Source organism: Podarcis vaucheri, assembly GCF_965113315.1.
Source record: "Podarcis vaucheri genome assembly, chromosome: 2".
Taxonomy (NCBI): domain Eukaryota; kingdom Metazoa; phylum Chordata; class Lepidosauria; order Squamata; family Lacertidae; genus Podarcis; species Podarcis vaucheri.
In genome coordinates this window covers 65,455,296-65,473,759 of record NC_138760.1, presented here as the reverse complement: position 1 = coordinate 65,473,759, position 18,464 = coordinate 65,455,296, and the positions used below count along the sequence as shown (strand labels likewise).

General features: G+C 45.5%; 1 protein-coding gene across 1 annotated transcript in view; it reads left to right on the top strand.

Annotated features, from left to right (window-relative positions):
* Window positions 1-18,464, top strand: part of COL23A1 (collagen type XXIII alpha 1 chain) — a 318,897-nt gene that overhangs the window by 250,061 nt on the left and 50,372 nt on the right. Inside the window, exons 6-8 of the mRNA XM_082211538.1 lie at window positions 15,570-15,596; window positions 16,222-16,248; window positions 17,901-17,927. Coding sequence (XP_082067664.1) covers window positions 15,570-15,596; window positions 16,222-16,248; window positions 17,901-17,927 — 81 coding nt within the window. The remainder of the gene's footprint in view (window positions 1-15,569; window positions 15,597-16,221; window positions 16,249-17,900; window positions 17,928-18,464) is intronic.

Below are 18,464 nucleotides of genomic sequence, written 5' to 3'. Positions count from 1 at the left end.
TATTTCTGGGTTGTTGTTTTGCTGTTGTTTTTTGGTTTTTTTTAAATCCGAATCTTAAAGCAGACTAAATATTTCTGAATCTAAGAATTTACTCTAAAAATAAAATGTCACATTTCACGCCTGTAAAGGTGTAGAATAAATGTTACAGTACATTTTACAATTAAAAGAAACATGCTTGAATCTTACATTCCATCCCCACCCACACAGCATTTTTTTTCTATATATATTTTTACTGCTATAAATTAGTCTATAAATAAGCCATTGTGTGTTTTTGTACTTTGATGCAGCATATGTGCCTTCAGGTGGTGTGTTGCCTATGGCAGGTCGTGAAACCCCAGGACAATCATATCCAGGGTGTTGACTCCAACATCCATGTGGCAGCCAGACGTGCCTTTGCTTCATTTAGCAACATGTTTTCTTCTTGTTGTTGCCAGCAGTTCAGCTCTGAAATAGAGTTATGTTGGCATGCCTTATGGATTAGTTCTATTTTGTGTCTGGTGTTTTCTGGAAGCTGCACTCAGACCAGAAAAGAAACCCAGGAAACAAACCGTTGCATGCCACCCCAATCTCTGAGCAATACGAGATTCCAGGGGTTCCAGGCACTCACCCAGAGTCCATGTTTCCTTTCAGCAATGAGGCACAAAGACCGTGGTGTCCTTATGATTTGTTGTTGTTTAGTCGTTTAGTCGTGTCCGACTCTTCGTGACCCCATGGACCAGAGCACGCCAGGCCCTTCTGTCTTCCACTGCCTCCCGCAGTTTGGTCAGACTCATGCTGGTAGCTTCGAGAACACTATCCAACCATCTCGTCCTCTGCCGTCCCCTTCTTCTTGTGCCCTCAATCTTTCCCAACATCAGGCTCTTTTCCAGGGAGTCTTCTCTTCTCATGAGGTGGCCAAAGTACTGGAGCCTCAGCTTCAGGGTCTGTCCTTCCAGTGAGCACTCAGGGCTGATTTCCTTAAGAATGGATACGTTTGATCTTCTTGCAGTCCATGGGACTCTCAAGAGTCTCCTCCAGCACCATAATTCAAAAGCATCAATTCTTCGGCGATCAGCCTTCTTTATGATAGTTGGTTTATTTGCAAATATATACAACCTGAGGCTATGATGGAGGGGTTCACAGCATTAACACCCCAAAGGGTCTTGTTTCTCCCATAGCCGCAGCCTTAGATTCAAGCAGAAAATCAGCCATGGCTTTTTCTCAGCCTTTCCAGCCTGCATCTTATTCCTCTAGTTCACATCACAGCCAACTCTGTCCTCCAAACTCCTGCTTTGTCTAACTCAGTGTTTCCCAACCTTTTTTGGGCAAAGGCACACTTGTTTCATGAAAAAAATCTCGAGGCACACCACCATGCCAGATGGGGAAAGGTCACTTTTTACTCCCTCCCACGGCACTTGTGTGCCGCGGAACACCGGTTGGGAAACACTGGACTAGATGACTGTTAGGGTCTCCCCCCCAAATGCAGAATTCTATTAATATCTTCCTTAGCGAGCCGCGTTAACCCCTGTAATGTTTTCTATAGAGTAAGCATAGGGGACACTGGGGGATGTGGAACCAAGGGGGCAGTGGGCCAAAAGAGTTCGGGATCTACTGCTTTAAACAGAAATAAGAGCCAGTGGGTTCTTCCTTTTTTAAAGTATCGTTTCAGCGGGGACAGCAGTCCGGATTTCCAAAAAGCGGCGCTTTTTTGCGTCTGAGCAAAGAAGAGAGAGAGGGGGGAAAAGAGAGAGAGATTGATTTGTGGCTGCGCAAAGGGGGGAGGAGCCCAGGAGTAAAAGTAGGAAGGACGAAGGGAGGGAGAGGAAAGGAAAGTTAATAGAAGGAAAGGCGGGTGAGAGAGAAAGAGAAAGAAAGAGGGAAGGAAGGGGGGAAGAGAAGTGGAAAGGAGGGAGACCGAGGCGGGGGAGAAGCGTCTGGAGAGTTGCTCCGAAGTTTGGGGGGCCGCGGGGGTGGGCGCGCGTCCCAGGAGGCGGAGGCCAGCCCAGGCTGGGAGCCGCGCCGTGGCCCGGGGGCAGTAGGCAGACCGCGGCTCCTAGGATGTGGAAAGGGGACGGCGGCGCAGGGGGAGGAGACCCGCACGGCTAGGGCAGCGTGCAGGGGGAGGGGAGCGGGCTGGAGGCGGGCAAGGGGGGCCGCGATCCCGCGCGCCGCGAACATGGCCTCCTTCCCTGCGGGCCCCGCCAAGCCCCCCAGCCAGGGAGGGCGGCATGCCCCCACCGCCGGAGGAGAGCAGAGGCAGGAGGAGGAGGACGAAGGCGCTGCCGAGGAGGCGCGCCAACTTCTGCCAACTTCGGCGCCCGCCCCGTCGCCGCAGGCTCCTCCCGGCCGAGAGCCAGAGGACGGCAGCGGAGCAGGAGGAGGAGGATCGGGTTTGGCGACGGCTGCTGCGTCCTCTCCAAGCGCGGGGCTGGCCTCCGCCGCACCCGATCCTCCGCGCTCGCCGCGCTTCTCGGCGGAGCAGGTCTCGTGCGTGTGCGAGGCGCTGCTGCAGGCGGGCGACCCCGGCCGGCTGGGCCGCTTCCTGGGCTCGCTGCCGCGGAACACCGGTTGGGAAACACTGGTCTAACTAAGAGAAGGAGGAGGGGCACCGCCCACTTGCTGTCTGGCACAGAGCCCCTTTTCCTTGGTTCCTTAATGGCTCATCACCTCCCCTTTGTTCTCTTAATTGCCCGTTGGTCAGGTGATTACCCCATGGGGAAGCTAGCTTGGCTTATATTTTAACCCCCTGCTGGATCCAGGAATTCAGGAGGCTTGATTAAATTCTAACACTTACTGGGTGCAGGAATTTAAGGGAGTCTGGCACCCTTGAACTCATAACAATACTTTGAGTTCAAAGTAAGAAGCTGTGAGAGCAAAAGATCTTTTTGCATGCAGCCTCAGAGCAGTACAGGAAAATGAACAATGGCTTGATGATGAGAGGAGAAGATGAAAACCTCTATTAATATAATTTGAGTTACCACTTTTACCAACAGATTAACTGTTTTTTCCTACTGTTAACTAAGTTACTTCAAAGTTTACCTACTGTTTAAAAATTGTTAGACTGCAAACATGCAATCCCAACATACTTGAGGGTAAATCCCATATAACTAATATTCTTGGGGTTCATTCATGCTCTGGGGCAGATTTGGGGAGATGTGGAGGGTTGGCAGGCAGAATAGGAAGTACCATTCTGTAGGAGAAATTCCTTGCATTAACAGGAGGACTACTGTTTGGATACAACACTTGTTTACTGATTATCTAATTTGCAACTAATCATGCTTTTTTGAAACAAAAAGCCCTGCTTCCACGTACAATGCAAACTTGCTTTTCCCCATATAGAGAGCTGCAGGTTCCAATGTTCTTGTTCTGTTGTAAGCAACAAAGCTAGCTCTTGACAGCTGTCCCACCACTCTTTTTCATACAGCTTCATTGTACAAACTCCAGACCGTCATGCGACAATGCTTAGTAATTCTTGTAAAGAGTATAATTTGTTAATGAAGAATGGTGGAATGATAAATCAAATAAGCAGGTATGAACAGATTTCCTCAGTTCTGCACTGTTATTATTCTGAAATTCAATTCTGTTTGGATTGTTCTGGAAAGAAATGAATATTTTGCAGTGTTGATTCTCTCTTTCTCTTCCCCCTCTCAAACACACACACACACACACACACACACACACACTTCTCTAGAAAGGGGAAAGTTTATTCCTTTCAGCTCCATAAAAAAGAAGAAATAGCTCAAAGGAGTAATTTTATTTTCAACAAGGGTATTTTTAAAGGAGTAAACAAGCACTCCAATAGGAGTTTTAAAATATGTGTGTTTATTTCTTTTGTGATTTTTTTAGGGCCTTGCTTTCCTGTAACCTTTTAAAAAAAAAATCCCTAGACCCTAAGCTTAAAGGTTTAAAGTTGCCTTTCTGAAAGCACATGAATTCCTGAAGTAAAATGCTGGAACAACTGAGAATTCTGACATTCATCAGGACTGTTCCAGTCAGAGGTTCTGGTTATTTTGAATCACAAAAAGTGGAGAGAAAGTTGACAGCAGAGAATTCAATACATATTCTTAGCAATAATGCTTTTCATAGATTCTGCCTACACCCCCAGCATGCATCATTTCAGACTGTTTGGCTGAACTGGTTGCCCTGTGAATTTTATTCTAAAGCACAGAGGAATGTGTTCAAATTTTGTTTTCAAGGTGGAAGTCCAAACTCCATGATTGCATTTGTGGTTATTTCAGATTTACGCTGGTAATGAACACCAATAACCCACTATGTATGTATTGATTTAGAGGAAGATGTAATGTGTGTAACATGTGGCAACTTTTATGTGCAAATATGAGTTAGAAAAGCATATCTGTTCTAGGGTCTTACTTTGTGGCTGCAGTGCTCCTAATTTGTACTGTGTAGTGATGGTGTCAGGGAACTGACATCGGAGGAAAGGGAAGTGGTAAGGCTCCCAGAGACTGGGAGAGAGTCAACAGCCAAAGCAGGGACCAGCAGGGGGAGCGCGGGGTCTCTGGAGGAGGATCTCAGTAATGCTGAGAGAGACGCAGCAGCCCAGGCAGGAAGCAGCAGGGGAGAGAAAGGGGTGAGAGACACTTCGAGCGAAAATAGCGGGGAGGTGTCAGAAGCAACTGCAGGGAGACCCATACTTCGCCGGAAGCTGCCACGTCGTGAGTCCAGGAGACGCGTTTCCGTTAAGGAACTTCTTTGCTGGAAGCGCTTCCGCAGACAGCCACTGTCAGACTCTACTAGTGACTAGAGCAGACATGTCTGAGGAGCTCTGTCACACACAGAGGTTTGTGGGGTCGCACAAACTCTGAAGGGGCACAATTTTAAGCACAAGCAGCTAACCATCCCCTGACAGCAGTCTGACAGTCTCTGTACGCTGCCTGTGCAGGAGAAAGCATCATGAGCAACCCAGTTGGAACCGGAGACGCAGGGGTTGGAGCTGGTCCAAGCTTGGAGGAAAGGTATCAAGCTCTGGAGGTCCAACTTGCGCTGCAGACGGCGAGGCTCGAGGAGAGAAGGGCTCAGGATGCTGACAAAAAGGGGAGAACCACTCAGTTCCCCAGAAAGGTACCAGGATTGGTGCAGAAGTTTGGGGGGGACCCCAAGGATTACCATGCCTTTAGGACTGAGATGCAATATGCTCTGAATGTGCAGTTTGATGAGTTCCCTGATGAGGAATCGCGAGTTGCGTTCGTAATTGGGCATCTTGAGAAGGGGGCGCGGGACTGAGTTCGACCCCTGATGGCAACGCACAACGATATCCTAAAGGACACTATGAAATTCTTTCGTGCAATGGATATCATGTTTTCCAGCGATATTGAGGAAGGGTTGGTACGCAGACAGCTAATGGCTTGCAAGCAGGGAAGCAGATCTGTCCGTGAGTACTGGACTGAATTTACCATGCTGATTCACAGATTGGGGTGGGATTCATCGGCGGCACCCATTCAGATGCTATTTGAAGAAGGTCTTTCTTCAGCTGTGAAAGACGAGCTGGCCAGGAGCCCCAGGGCGGGGTCTATGGATCAGCTGACCAAATCTGCGCTGACCATTGGAGCGCGCCAGGAGGCAAGAGCCTTGGAGAGGCGGGAAGGGAGAGGGGAACGTTGGAAGGAGTTACGCATTCCAGACATTCCTGAGCCAGCTTTCCCGCCGGCAGAGCCGATGGAAATCGGAACAGCCCGCGCGCGCGCAGTTTCAAAGCCCAGTGAGGGGGCGAAGAAGGAGGGAAAGGGAGCCCGGAAATGCTATCTCTGCCAACAGCCAGGCCACGTTGCCAGAGTCTGCCCCCAGAGGAAGGAATGGCAAGGGATGGTGGGAGCGGTTGAGGGGGAAGAGCAGGGAGAAACGGAGCAGGTAAAAGCCAACGCCTGGTTGCCAGCAGGGCACTGCAGCCAGGCCAAAGAGCAGTGAAAGTGCCCCTTCCCCAAGTGCCAGTGCCAGAAGCTCCTCGACCTGCTCTAGTGATTGAAGTGTCGCTAGAGCTGCAAAATGGACACCCCCTAAAAATAAAGGCGCTGTTGGACTCAGGCAGCTCCTGCAATTTCATGAGCAAGGAGTTTGCTGCTGAACACCAGATACAGACTATCCCCTTAAGCAACCCCCTGCAGGTGACCACGATTGATGGCAGGGAACTGTTGGGAGGAGGCGTCAGCTTGCAGACCGTCCCAATGATAATGAGGGTGGCAAGGCACACAGAACTGATAGCGTTTAATGTGGCCACCTTGGGAGGCGCTCCCATTATTTTGGGAATGAGCTGGCTAGCCCTACATGATCTGCTGGTGGGCTGGCATCAAAGAGTGGTTTCCTTCGGTTCCGCACACTGCTTAGAACACTGCAGGGCGGAAAAGGGGTCAGCAGGGGCCCAAGCCACCCTAGCAGGGACGGAAGTGATGGAGAAGGGGAAGGTGCCACCACAGTATGCTGATCTCAGCGACGTGTTCAGCGAGAAGGAAGCGGACCAACTACCCCCGCATAGGCCCTTTGATTGCCAGATCAATTTACTCCCTGGAGCACAGCTTCCTGTAGGCAAGTTGTATGCCATGTCAGACAGGGAGATGCAGGAGTTGCGAGCGTTCATTGACAAGAACCTGAAGAGAGGCTTCATCAGAGAGTCCAAGGCAGCGGGGGGTAGCCCAGTGTTTTTTGTGGATAAAAAAAACACGGACAAGCCGAGGCTGGTATGTGACTTTCGGGCCCTAAATGCAGTGACAGAGCCGGCGGCTTTTCCTATGCCCAGGATTGATGATATTTTGACCAGGGTGCGAAAAGGAAAGATTTTTACAAAGCTGGACCTAAGGGGGGCGTACAACCTAATACGTATAAGGAAAGGGGATGAATGGAAGACCACCATGTTCACCCCTTTGGGGGCATTTGAATACCTCGTTATGCCTTTTGGATTACAAACAGGCTCCGCGTGTTTTCAAGCCTTTATGAACCATGTACTGGGGCCTTTGCTCTACAAGAATTGCGTGGCCTTCTTAGATGACGTGTTGGTGTATTCGGAGAATGAGGAGCAACATGTGAGAGACGTCAGAGAAGTGTTGAGCAGGCTGCAAGCCAACAGACTGTGGGTGAAACTGGAAAAGTGTCAGTTTCATACCAAGGAGGTGGAATTCCTGGGGTACCGCTTGTCAGACAAGGGGTTGGCCATGGACCCCGGCAAGGTTCAAGCGGTGCTGGAATGGAAAACACCCAAGACCAAGAAGGATGTGCAGAGGTTCCTAGGGTTTGGAAACTTTTATCGTAAGTTCATCCGAAACTTCGCCCACCTGACGGCGCCCATCACGGACTGTCTCAGCAGCAAAAAGAAGTTTGTTTGGACGGGGGAGGCGGAGCGAGCGTTTGAGGAACTGAAAAGGGCCTTCGCCTCTGACGAACAACTTCTACATGTGGATTTACAAAAAAAGCTGAGGGTCGAAACAGACGCTTCTGACAGAGCCATAGGGGCGGTGCTTCTTCTGCAGCCGGGGAAGGAGGGGTCAGAGTGGCGACCGTGTGCCTTCTTTTCACGAAAGCTGAACAAATCTGAGAGAAACTACACGGTGCACGACCGGGAACTTCTTGCTATTTATGAGGCCTTCCGGAGATGGAGGCACCTACTAATTGGTGCACAACAGAAGGTGCAAGTGTGCACGGACCATAAGAATCTAGAGTATTGGAGAACTGCGCGAGTGCTCAACCAAAGGCAGTTGAGATGGGCCCAGGAGTTCTCCAAATTTAACTTTGAGATTTGTTACGTACCAGGCCCGGAGAACGTTAGGGCGGACGCTCTCTCACGCAAACTTGAATATTTGGAGGGAGAGGGTGCACCCGAAGAGACCCATGTTATTCCCGAGGACCGCTGGGTGTGTGGGGCGGCTTTGGTGGGGCAAAGGGAACTGGTAGAGGGAACGGTGCAGGATGAATACGCCCAGGACAAACTCAGGGGTCTCAGGAGGGAGGGAGACAAACCCGGGGGTTTTGAGGAGAGAAACGGGGCGTTGTATTACAAGGGAGCGTTATACATACCGGAAGGGGAATTGAGGGAAAAGGTACTCAAGCAACTGCACGATAGCCCCACAGCAGGGCATTTTGGGCAACACAAAACCATGTGGCTGGTTACCAGGGAATTCTGGTGGCCCAAGGTCAGGGAAGATGTGCGTGAATATGTGAGAGGGTGTGACCGATGTCAACGAGCCAAGGGGGAGAGGCGGGCACCGGCAGGTTTATTAGAACCACTACCCACGCCGGAAAGACCATGGGAGGCAGTGGCAATAGATTTCATGACTGATCTGCCCAGGTCCAAAGGGAAGACAGCCATTATGGTTGTGGTAGACCTGTTAACAAAGATGGCCCACTTTATAGCCTGCTCACATGCGGTCACAGCAGAAGAAACCGCTAGATTGTTTGTGGAAAATGTGTTTAGGTTGCATGGTGCCCCCTTGAGGGTGGTTTCGGACCGAGGGAAACAATTTACTTCCAGGTTCTGGAGGAAGCTCATGAGCTTATTGCATGTAGAGGTGAATTTTTCCACTGCCCGTCATCCAGAAACCAATGGGCAGGCGGAAAGAGCTAATGGTGTCCTCCAGCAATATTTGAGGTGTTATGTGAATGACAGAGAGAATGATTGGGTGGAGAAGCTGGCGTTGGCAGAATTTGCCTATAACAATGCAGAGAACGTGTCCACGGGGATGAGCCCTTTTTTAGCCAATCACGGGTGTCATCCCCGAGCCTTCCCAGGGGGGGAGGGGGAGAACTGGAGCGTTCCTGCCGCAGAACAGTTCGTTGAAGAAATGGAAGCGATCCATCGCCAGCTCCAACTTAATTTAAACAGGGCGAAGGAGGAATACAAGAGGCAGGCAGACAAAACCAGAAGGGAAGGGGAAAGCATTAGGGTGGGGGACCAGGTGTGGCTGTCCACCCAAGGGTTACCATTTAAAGGAGGTTGTAAGAAGTTAAGACCCAAAAGACTGGGCCCATTTGAAGTCACGCAACAGGTCAACCCAGTGGCTTTCAGACTCCGGTTACCGAACCACATGAAGTTGCACCCAGTGTTCCACAGATCATTGCTGTCACCGTATATAGGGGACAGAGAGGGGAGGGTCAATAGGGGACCAGCTATGGAGGAAAAAGAACACAGCTACCATGTAGCGGAGATTCTCGATTCTAGGTGGAGGGGAGAGCAAGTAGAGTATTTGGTAATGTGGGAAGGGGAGCCGGAGTCGGAAAACACCTGGGTCAGGGCAGAGGATGTAGATGACGAGGTTTTGATTGAAGCTTTTCATCAGAGATTCCCTAGAAAACCCCAGCCAGTGGCGAGGTTCCGGAGGGAATACTTCGCCACCACCGACGACGAAGAAGAGTTGGAGGGGTTCGCTGATTCCGAGGTGGAGGAGGATTCAGCGAGTCGGAACGAAGACCGATGGAGGGAATTGTTCGAGACGTCTGAAGATGAAGAGGATTCTTTTAGGGGTTTCAGCTCCTCACCGCCCAGAGGAGAAAGTAGGGGCGGGGGAGAGGGGGGCCCTGGAGGGGAGGTGGATGTCAGGGAACTGACATCGGAGGAAAGGGAAGTGGTAAGGCTCCCAGAGACTGGGAGAGAGTCAACAGCCAAAGCAGGGACCAGCAGGGGGAGCGCGGGGTCTCTGGAGGAGGATCTCAGTAATGCTGAGAGAGACGCAGCAGCCCAGGCAGGAAGCAGCAGGGGAGAGAAAGGGGTGAGAGACACTTCGAGCGAAAATAGCGGGGAGGTGTCAGAAGCAACTGCAGGGAGACCCATACTTCGCCGGAAGCTGCCACGTCGTGAGTCCAGGAGACGCGTTTCCGTTAAGGAACTTCTTTGCTGGAAGCGCTTCCGCAGACAGCCACTGTCAGACTCTACTAGTGACTAGAGCAGACATGTCTGAGGAGCTCTGTCACACACAGAGGTTTGTGGGGTCGCACAAACTCTGAAGGGGCACAATTTTAAGCACAAGCAGCTAACCATCCCCTGACAGATGGGTTTGGCACTAGAGAGGAAGATGAGAACACATGAGGCCAAATGATGTATGTGAGATGATCAGCTGCTTCCTAGTTTGGATTGATATGCAAAGTGCAGTGGTTATAATAGATCCATGCATTTGGATTTCTTACACAATGTGCTGAGATTTGCTAAGCATTACAGAAGTGATCTTCACACACACACAAATGAAATTCACATCACATGGTATATTCTACTAAATCCAAGATCTGAGTCTGCCTATTGCTATCAGCCAAGATGCAGCCATAATATGGCTATGGAACGTCAGCTTGTTCTTCCACTTTTCCTAAAACATAAATAGCTGTGTAGAAGGTTATATAAAGCAAGGGCTTCAACAAGTCTGAGGAGTAGCTTATATGGTGCAATTATTATCTGGGATTTCCTTATTGTAAAGGGTACTGTTGCCTGCATGGGGTGCTTTAAAAACCCCATGCAATTTAGAACTGCTATTCTCTTAGCTTGGCTACACTCAATGGAGGAGCACAATTTCAGATAGCCATTGACTGACCAGTCTGCTATAGAATATGTATGGCTGGATGAATTTTAATAAAAAGACTGGTGCATTCTATGTGTCCAGCTTTGTATGCGAGTATTTGCAGAGGAGAAAAGTATAGGTCAAAGATGCGCAAGGACCAAAATTATAGTTCAGCATAAAACTAGAATGACAGTACTGACTGCAACTGAACAAAGGAGATTAATAGCCTGATTTCCCATGCAGCAACTGAAGCATTTTTTGTTGGCCTCTGTCCAAAAGAGGATACTGAGCAACATGGATATTTAGGCTGACCCTGCACAACTCCTTCTGGTCTTAGCCAATCATTTTTCCTATTAGAGTACTTACTCATTTGAAGTATCACTGTGTAAAATAAAATAAACCCAAAATGTATGTCCAATACTTGTACTTGTGGCCAGTTTAAAGATAGATAGATTTCCAGTTCAAGACTTTACAGTATAACCTTACCTCTGCAGAAAATAGTGGCAGAGCTTTGAAATGCTTAAAGGGCATTATAAGAGAAGTGTCATTTTGAGATTGCTGCCTCTCAAGGACCTGAAGGTTGTACTTGCCTCCTCTATTGGCAAAATGTTGCAGCGGTGTGGTGGCTGAGGGCATTTGTCTTCTGCCCATATTTTAGTGTGATGTGAGTGATCTGGGTATAGAACTTGCTGGGACAACTTTATGTGCTGATCAGATGAAAGGAGGGCCAGGTTTGCTCCTGATATGGAACTGCTAGATTCAGATAACTAGGAACTACAGGTCTTTGCTTAAAGCTTATTACATAGTTAGTGGTTGTATCACATAGGGCAGCAGTGGTTTGATTATGCAGTGAAGCCCAACATTGGCAATCACCCAAGGCTCCAGATATAGAGAAAGCTTCAGAGGGAGGATAATGTTGGGCTTAACAGTATGATCAAAGGCTACAAACAACTTCATCACCCCTCTGTGTATAGACAGCAACACAAGGTAGACTTAAGTGGCTGCCGCACAGCTCCAATGAACCCTGAATTCACCCTAAAATAATCAGATTCTGAAGTGGGATCCTCACTGGATCCACTCTGGGGTATATCTGGTCCTTGCTGTCCATAGTAAAACTCAGGAAAAGATCTGCTTCCATCTGCACTGCAGATGGATGTTGTGGGACTGATTATAGCAATAAAGGTCTGCATTTAAGCAAGAATGATGTCAGTGTGTCCCTCACCACATTACTCTGCCAAATGATTTCTCCCAATTTAACTTCACCATACAAAATGGCAGTATGAAAAATTATCAGAGCAATTGCCAAATTGTTTGAGGACACTCAGCGTGGACACTCAGTGGTGGAGTGACTTTACTTTTCAGCTGTCTGCCTCCCATATGCAGCCACTTAGGATACAGACGTGGCCTGGCACTGACAGATGACTGAAACTTTATTTTGATGTTTTATGAAGGCCCTATACAAGGGTGGCTATATATAGGCTTGGTTTATGCTTTTATTACTTGGATGCTAAACTGCAGGAGATGAATGTGCATACTGTACATGCTGCATAAATCACACAGTATTTCTAAAATCCCTTTTGAAATCGGTAATTAAATGAGTTGGTGTTCCGCCCAATTGTATGCGTGTTTACTTACCATCATATTCAGGGACTCAAGTTTCAAATCAGCATTGTGTTTTTTGGGTCAGTACGCGTCGGTACAGCATACTGCCACCTCTTTTTCCACAACCACCATCTTGCTGCCACCACTCGCTCGCTCGCTCCCCTGGCCCACACTTTTGCTGTTTCCTCCTCGATTGCTGCTGCTTCCTTCAGCTGCAGTCACAGCCTTCCAGAGGTGCTTTGGTGCATCCCTTACAATCACCCAAGTACCTTCTTGGAAGGTGCCTGACAATTTTAAAAAGGGCGTACCAGAGCAGAGGCACTTTGGTGCGACCCTTACAATCGCCAAAGTACCTTCTGGTTGCCATACCTCATTACCATGTGGGGTCTGCCAGGCCCAGTCATTACAGGACTTTATCAAAAAACCTAAGGACCCATTTGGTTTGCTTGGCTATTCTGGTTGTTGTTGTATTGGAGTGCTGATTGCTTTTAGTAGCTTTTGTGTAATAATTTTAATATTTTTCCACCGGATGTTTCTTTTATTATGATTACTGCTGTTTATTATTCATTGCTGTTGCTTTTATATTTTATTTTATTCTATAAGCAGCAGTGAGAGGGTTTATCCTTAAAGGCAATCTAATCTTCTGTGCAGTCAGGGAGATTTGATCAAGCATGCACTTCTAATGCTCTCAGTCAGGCTTCTTCAAACTCGGCCCTCCAGATGTTTTGAGACTACAATTCCCATCATCCCTGACCACTGGTCCTGCTACCTAGGGATCATGGGAGTTGTAGGCCAAAAACATCTGGAGGGCCAAGTTTGAGGAAGTCTGCTCTTGGTGTTGCTTCTTTTAGAAAATGTTTAGGAATTTCAGGGCCACTTCTTTTGCTATCATCCCTCCCCACTTCTTTCACCTTCCTACAAATTAATATTTTTTCCATTTCCTTTGACGCTCTTAATATATCATATGTGATGATTGCTGGTTCTTACTGTCATTATATTTGTATAAAGAAATAGCTTTTTTTTAAAAAAAAAAACTTATGTAGGGTTGCCATATCACAGCCCCAGAAAACTGAACAGCAAATTATTATGCAGATTGGACATAGTTGGACAATCTTATCTCATTTGTGTGATTTCTATTAAAAAAATATCTCTCTACTAGTTGCCAAGAAACTGAGCAGTGACAAAAGAACCCATGGAAAGGCTTGTGGGTGTTTGGCGATTACAATGCCAGGGAAGAAAGAACTGACATATTAGCTCAGCTCTTTTACCCACTCTGTCACTACTTACTGGGTGACCTTGTTTTCTGTTTGCTCTAAAGAGCAGGACCCAAACCAGTAGATTCAAATGGCAAGAAAACAGATTCCAACTAAACGTTAGGAAGAACTTTCGGATGGAAAGAGCTGTCCAATAGTGAAATGGACAACCTAAGAAGGTGGTGAACTTCAATGCAGTTTTTAAAACCCTTTTTATATGGCCACCTGTCAGTGATTCTTTAGCTATGATTCCTGCATTGCAAGGGGTTAGACTAGATCACCATTTGAACTCTACAAATTCTATGATACTTTGATCATGGTTTTTTGATCTGCTCATTGATATCACACAGCTTCATTTTTTTATATAATTGCTTTTAATTTAAGAGTCCATGCATACACAAGCAGAAAAGAGAAATGCAGCAGTAGCAGTCCCCATCATCACCCAGAGTGGCAAATAAAAAGAGGCAGAACCTTTTCACCAACAAGCACTACCTTCACTGTTAGAAAGAAAGAATTTAGAAAGAAGAATTAATTTAGAAAGAAGTTAGAGGAGTGGAGAGGAGTTCAGCAAATGTTAAGCTCCATCCATCAAGTGTTTAGGTAACCATTTGGTCCACTTAGCCACTCTTTTCCATTCACATGTGATGGTTAGGAGTGGCTAAGTGGTTAAGCATCATTGCCTAGAACAAAGAAACAACTTTGGGAGGAGAAACAACTTTTTTACTAAGTACCAGGTGATTGGCACATTTTCCTGTTTTTCTCTGCAACTTGAAATGTTCTTTTTCACATAAAAGCTTAGAATCTAAACCAGGTGATGCATTACCCAGGCACCATCTGCAGTTTCTTTAATCCAGATAATACTTGGATTTCTGGGAAATATGGCAACCCTGCTTTTACCACTGCTAGTAATTAATCATTTTTAAAATTAGCAAGCAGATGCAGTGAGGGACAACCTCCAAATAAAGTAGCACATTAAAGGGTGGGTACCAACTCTTGCATGACAAGGCCAACTGGTTTCCATTTTACAAAGAATTAGAAAAGGATGTGGTCCCTCGAAAACAACCAACCAAAATATTGCTCAATAATTAAACACCTTTCGAAATGTCTAGGGTTTTCCCATATGATCAGTTTTGTTCAATTAAGAGTGTACAAAGTCAACAAATTGTCTCTGAAGTTTGTACTACTGTCCTGAGGATATCACAATTTCACAGTACAGTATTCAAATTTGCAATATTATTTGCCCAAAGGAAATAGTATGTTCATATGTATTATGTTTATTGGTTGGAATGTACGTCAGGCACCTAAATTGCTGTTGATTTTCTCATTTGGCTTTGTTTGTCATAATTTGCTCTGACCTTCTCCTGTGCTGATGTGTTAATACTTGTAAGGGGGGAGCATAGCCATACACTCCCACACAATGAGGCTACTCCTTTCCATGTCTCTTGTATTTATTAAATTTCTATCCTCCCCTTCTTCCCAAAGGAGCCATGGGTGGATGTCTTGCTAGTTCTGCACCAATATTATCAGTACTTTTTTGGGGGGAAACCAAATAAATCAATGAGTTGCTGGCACTCTTTTATCTTGATTGAAGTGTCATGGGTGCCAGGACATCATGGCTGCTATGGACAGAAAAAACAAAACTAAAAAAGAGGTGCTGGTATTCTCTACTGGTGAGTACTGACACATCAAAAGCATTGATGATGATGATGATTTAATTTATGAATTGTTTCTCATGAGGCATCTTGAAGCACTTTATGATATAAAACATATATAAAACAGTTACATATATAAAAACAGTTGAAAACAATTGCATATAATAAAATTTTTAATAAAAAAAACCACCTTTAAAATTAAAAACCAGTTTAAAGTATAAACAGCAGATACACGAAATCAGTTCAGATGCAGGACAGAAACCAACTTGGGATCAAAATTTTAGAAGGCTTGCTGGAAGAGGAATGTCTTTAGCAGGCACCAAAAAGCCAACAGAGAAAGTGCCTATCTGATATGCAATGGAAGAGAATTCCAAAGGATGGGTAGCACCACACTGAAGACCCTGTACGCCAGTCTTGCACTCTTGTATTATTAGCCTGTAAAGGAGCTTTTTCAGAATTATTGTGCAAAGACTGTGATGCCCTCGGGACATGCTTTTCACTGATCACGTGGGAAAACCCTCTGAGGTGGGAAGGCAGGATTTACTGTGCTACAAAAATAATATTGCTTTATAACACATCATTGTCTTCTTTTGTTTTAGGGGCCTCTTGGACTGGATGGCAAACCAGTAAGTTATGCTACGAGTAACACACACACACTGTGGATGAATTAAAAGTGTCAGTATTCAGCTATATGCAAAAGCATAAGGAGGAGAAGCTGCTTGGCACTGCTCCACGGTATCTAAAATCCATTGATTTAACTGTGTGAACCTAGTTGGGTTGTACTAATAGGCCCAGAGCTCATGAAAGTATTCTGAGAAAGTGAATATTCTGAGAAAGCTTTACTGAAGAATAAAAGATTTATGTTCTAATAAAGCAAGAATAAAAACCATCACCTGAGAGTCACAGCTGCTCTGTGGGCCCCAAATATGGTCTAGCTCTCAGTCAGCGAGTTAGTCAACCAAGGTCTCGGCTGCACCACTCCAGACTGTTCACATGATTAAATGCAACTCTATAGAGGGGGAAAATATTTCTCACACATAAATATATAGAAGTCAGGGGAAGGGGTCCAGCATAAATATCTACAAATAAAGACAGGGGAAAGGTTAAATCAGGGATGTTCCTCATCCCTACATTAGAGGTAAATGGCCCCTCTTTCTCCTTGAAATAATTTGTTTCAGTAAAAGTTTGGGGGGGAGCTGAACTGTAGATTAATCAGCTACTTCCTTACTATCCTCTTGTTGATCTCTACAGGGGCCTCCAGGAGCAAAAGGGGAAAAGGTAAGATTGGTCATTCAGACCATTGCCTTAAAATTTATTAAGTAGGTTCCTAAGCATTCTATTAAGAGTTGTGTCTCAATTCTTTCTTTTTTTTTAAATCATCTTCCTGTTTGGCCTTTGGGTCATACTGTTTCCTGTGTCCACTGTCAGCAGTTTGCTTTTCCATACACAAGGCTTCTGTGTCAGAATCTGCAGTCCCAGTTGCCACTGAGAATTCCCACTAGGACATATTTCTTTTGCGTTCCATTAGGGAAGGATGGGGAATTTGTGGCCTTCCAGACCACATCTCCACACCCTTGGCCCTATTGGTTGGGGTGGGTGGAGCCCAATGACATCAGGAGGGCCACAGGTTACCTGTTGCTGCATGGACCCTCTGATTTTGACATGATTGCCATCAAAGGATTCCACAGAACCAAAAGCTCCTTACAGCTCTAGAAATAAATTTTATATTGGGAGATGTACCATGTGACTGGTTAGAGATACACCAAATTATACATTTTCTAAATTAACCAAATATAAGGGTTCAAGCACTTTCAATGGTTTTGAGCAACTGCTCAACTCAACCAACCCACTGGGAAGGGCAATCATCTCCCAGCTGTATAACAGTCTCACATAGCTGGCTACACTTCCTCTCACTTCATTACGAATAAAATGGGTAAAGATTTTAGAAAAGAATTAGAGGAACAACTCTGGAAACAAATGGGGAATAAACTCCCATTTGGATGCTTCTCAATTAGAACTCAAGAAAATGCTTTAAAGATATCACGTTGCCCAGCCAAATTATATAGAATTAATTGTTACACATCCAACCTTTGCTGGAGGGAATGCAATTTGCCTGGCTCTCTGCTACATATGTGGTGGTTTTGCCCAAAACGTATTCTCAAATGATGGAACAATCACTACAACCAGACCCCAAATTAGCCCTACTATCTTATTTTACTCCTCAGTTTAAGAACATAACCAGCAAACACCTCATCCTCCACTTATTAACTGCAGCTAGATTAGTGACTGCGAATAATAGGAAAACTTTCAATGCAAATCTTTTGGAAGCCTGGATTTCACAAGTGTGGGACAACATGCTTATGGACAAATTAATTATTTCACAAAATAATCAGTGGGGGAGGGGAGACTCACACCTTCTGTACGACATGATATCCTTTTATTGACTCATGGAACATCATGGAAAGACACCTTTCATTTAATTGCCTTTCTTGGAGCATCTAAAACTACAACCATCAGCCCCTATTTTTCTTTCTTTTCTATACAACTACTAAGCTCTGTTTTCCTTGTATGGATGTGTTTTGTTTCCTGAAATAAAAAATCAAATTTTTAAAAAATTCCACAGATATTTTATCCATGCCCTGTCTTGATACCACAATCCCACAGGAATTCCTTGCATGTGCCCTAACTAATTTTTTGCATATAGATCAGCAGTCCTTTAAATGGAAAGATTGAGGCCTTTGCATGCATGAAATGTGTGGACGTCCATCACATGGTCAAATGTTAATTTGTAAACTTCCTTCATTCAATTGGTCACCCTTTTCTATTGTACAGTATGTGGAAGAAATGAATTCTCTCATCACAGCAACTCTTAAACAACAAATAAATGAAATGGGGGAAAGAAGAATTATGATGACTTTTCTGTTTTGCAGGGGGATCAAGGAGACATCGGCCCAAGAGTAAGCACTGTTCCTAACTATGAACATTTTTAAAGCTTATGTTAGAGCCTGGCTTTGATAAGCACAGACAGATGTACTTGCATGTGAAGACGAAACAAGGTGAAAAAGGAAAAATTGTGCATGCAGCTGCACTTTATCACATTCATCCCACTCCACTTACGTTTCTCTATCTCCTCTTTTGTTCTTCCTCCATCAGTTTTTTTTTATTATTGTCAGCTTACAAAGATCTCTAATGATGTCTATAATGAAAACAAATTAATTGAAAGAAGAGGATGACTATGATAACTCAGGAGGAAATTTGGTGCCTTAAATTCTTGGCATGTATTAGAAAATTGAAGCCCAAATTTAAGATGATTCTCAGCTGAATGAGATATTTTTTTTAAAAGGCAGAGAAAGAGCATAGGGCAATGAGGAAATTGATAGTGAACTTGTTTCATCTTTCCTTTTCTTGGTCCTCATCCATATGGAAGACTGCCTCATTAAACTATAAAAGTTAGAATTTAATAAACCTTTCTTAACGTCATACAAGCTAGCATA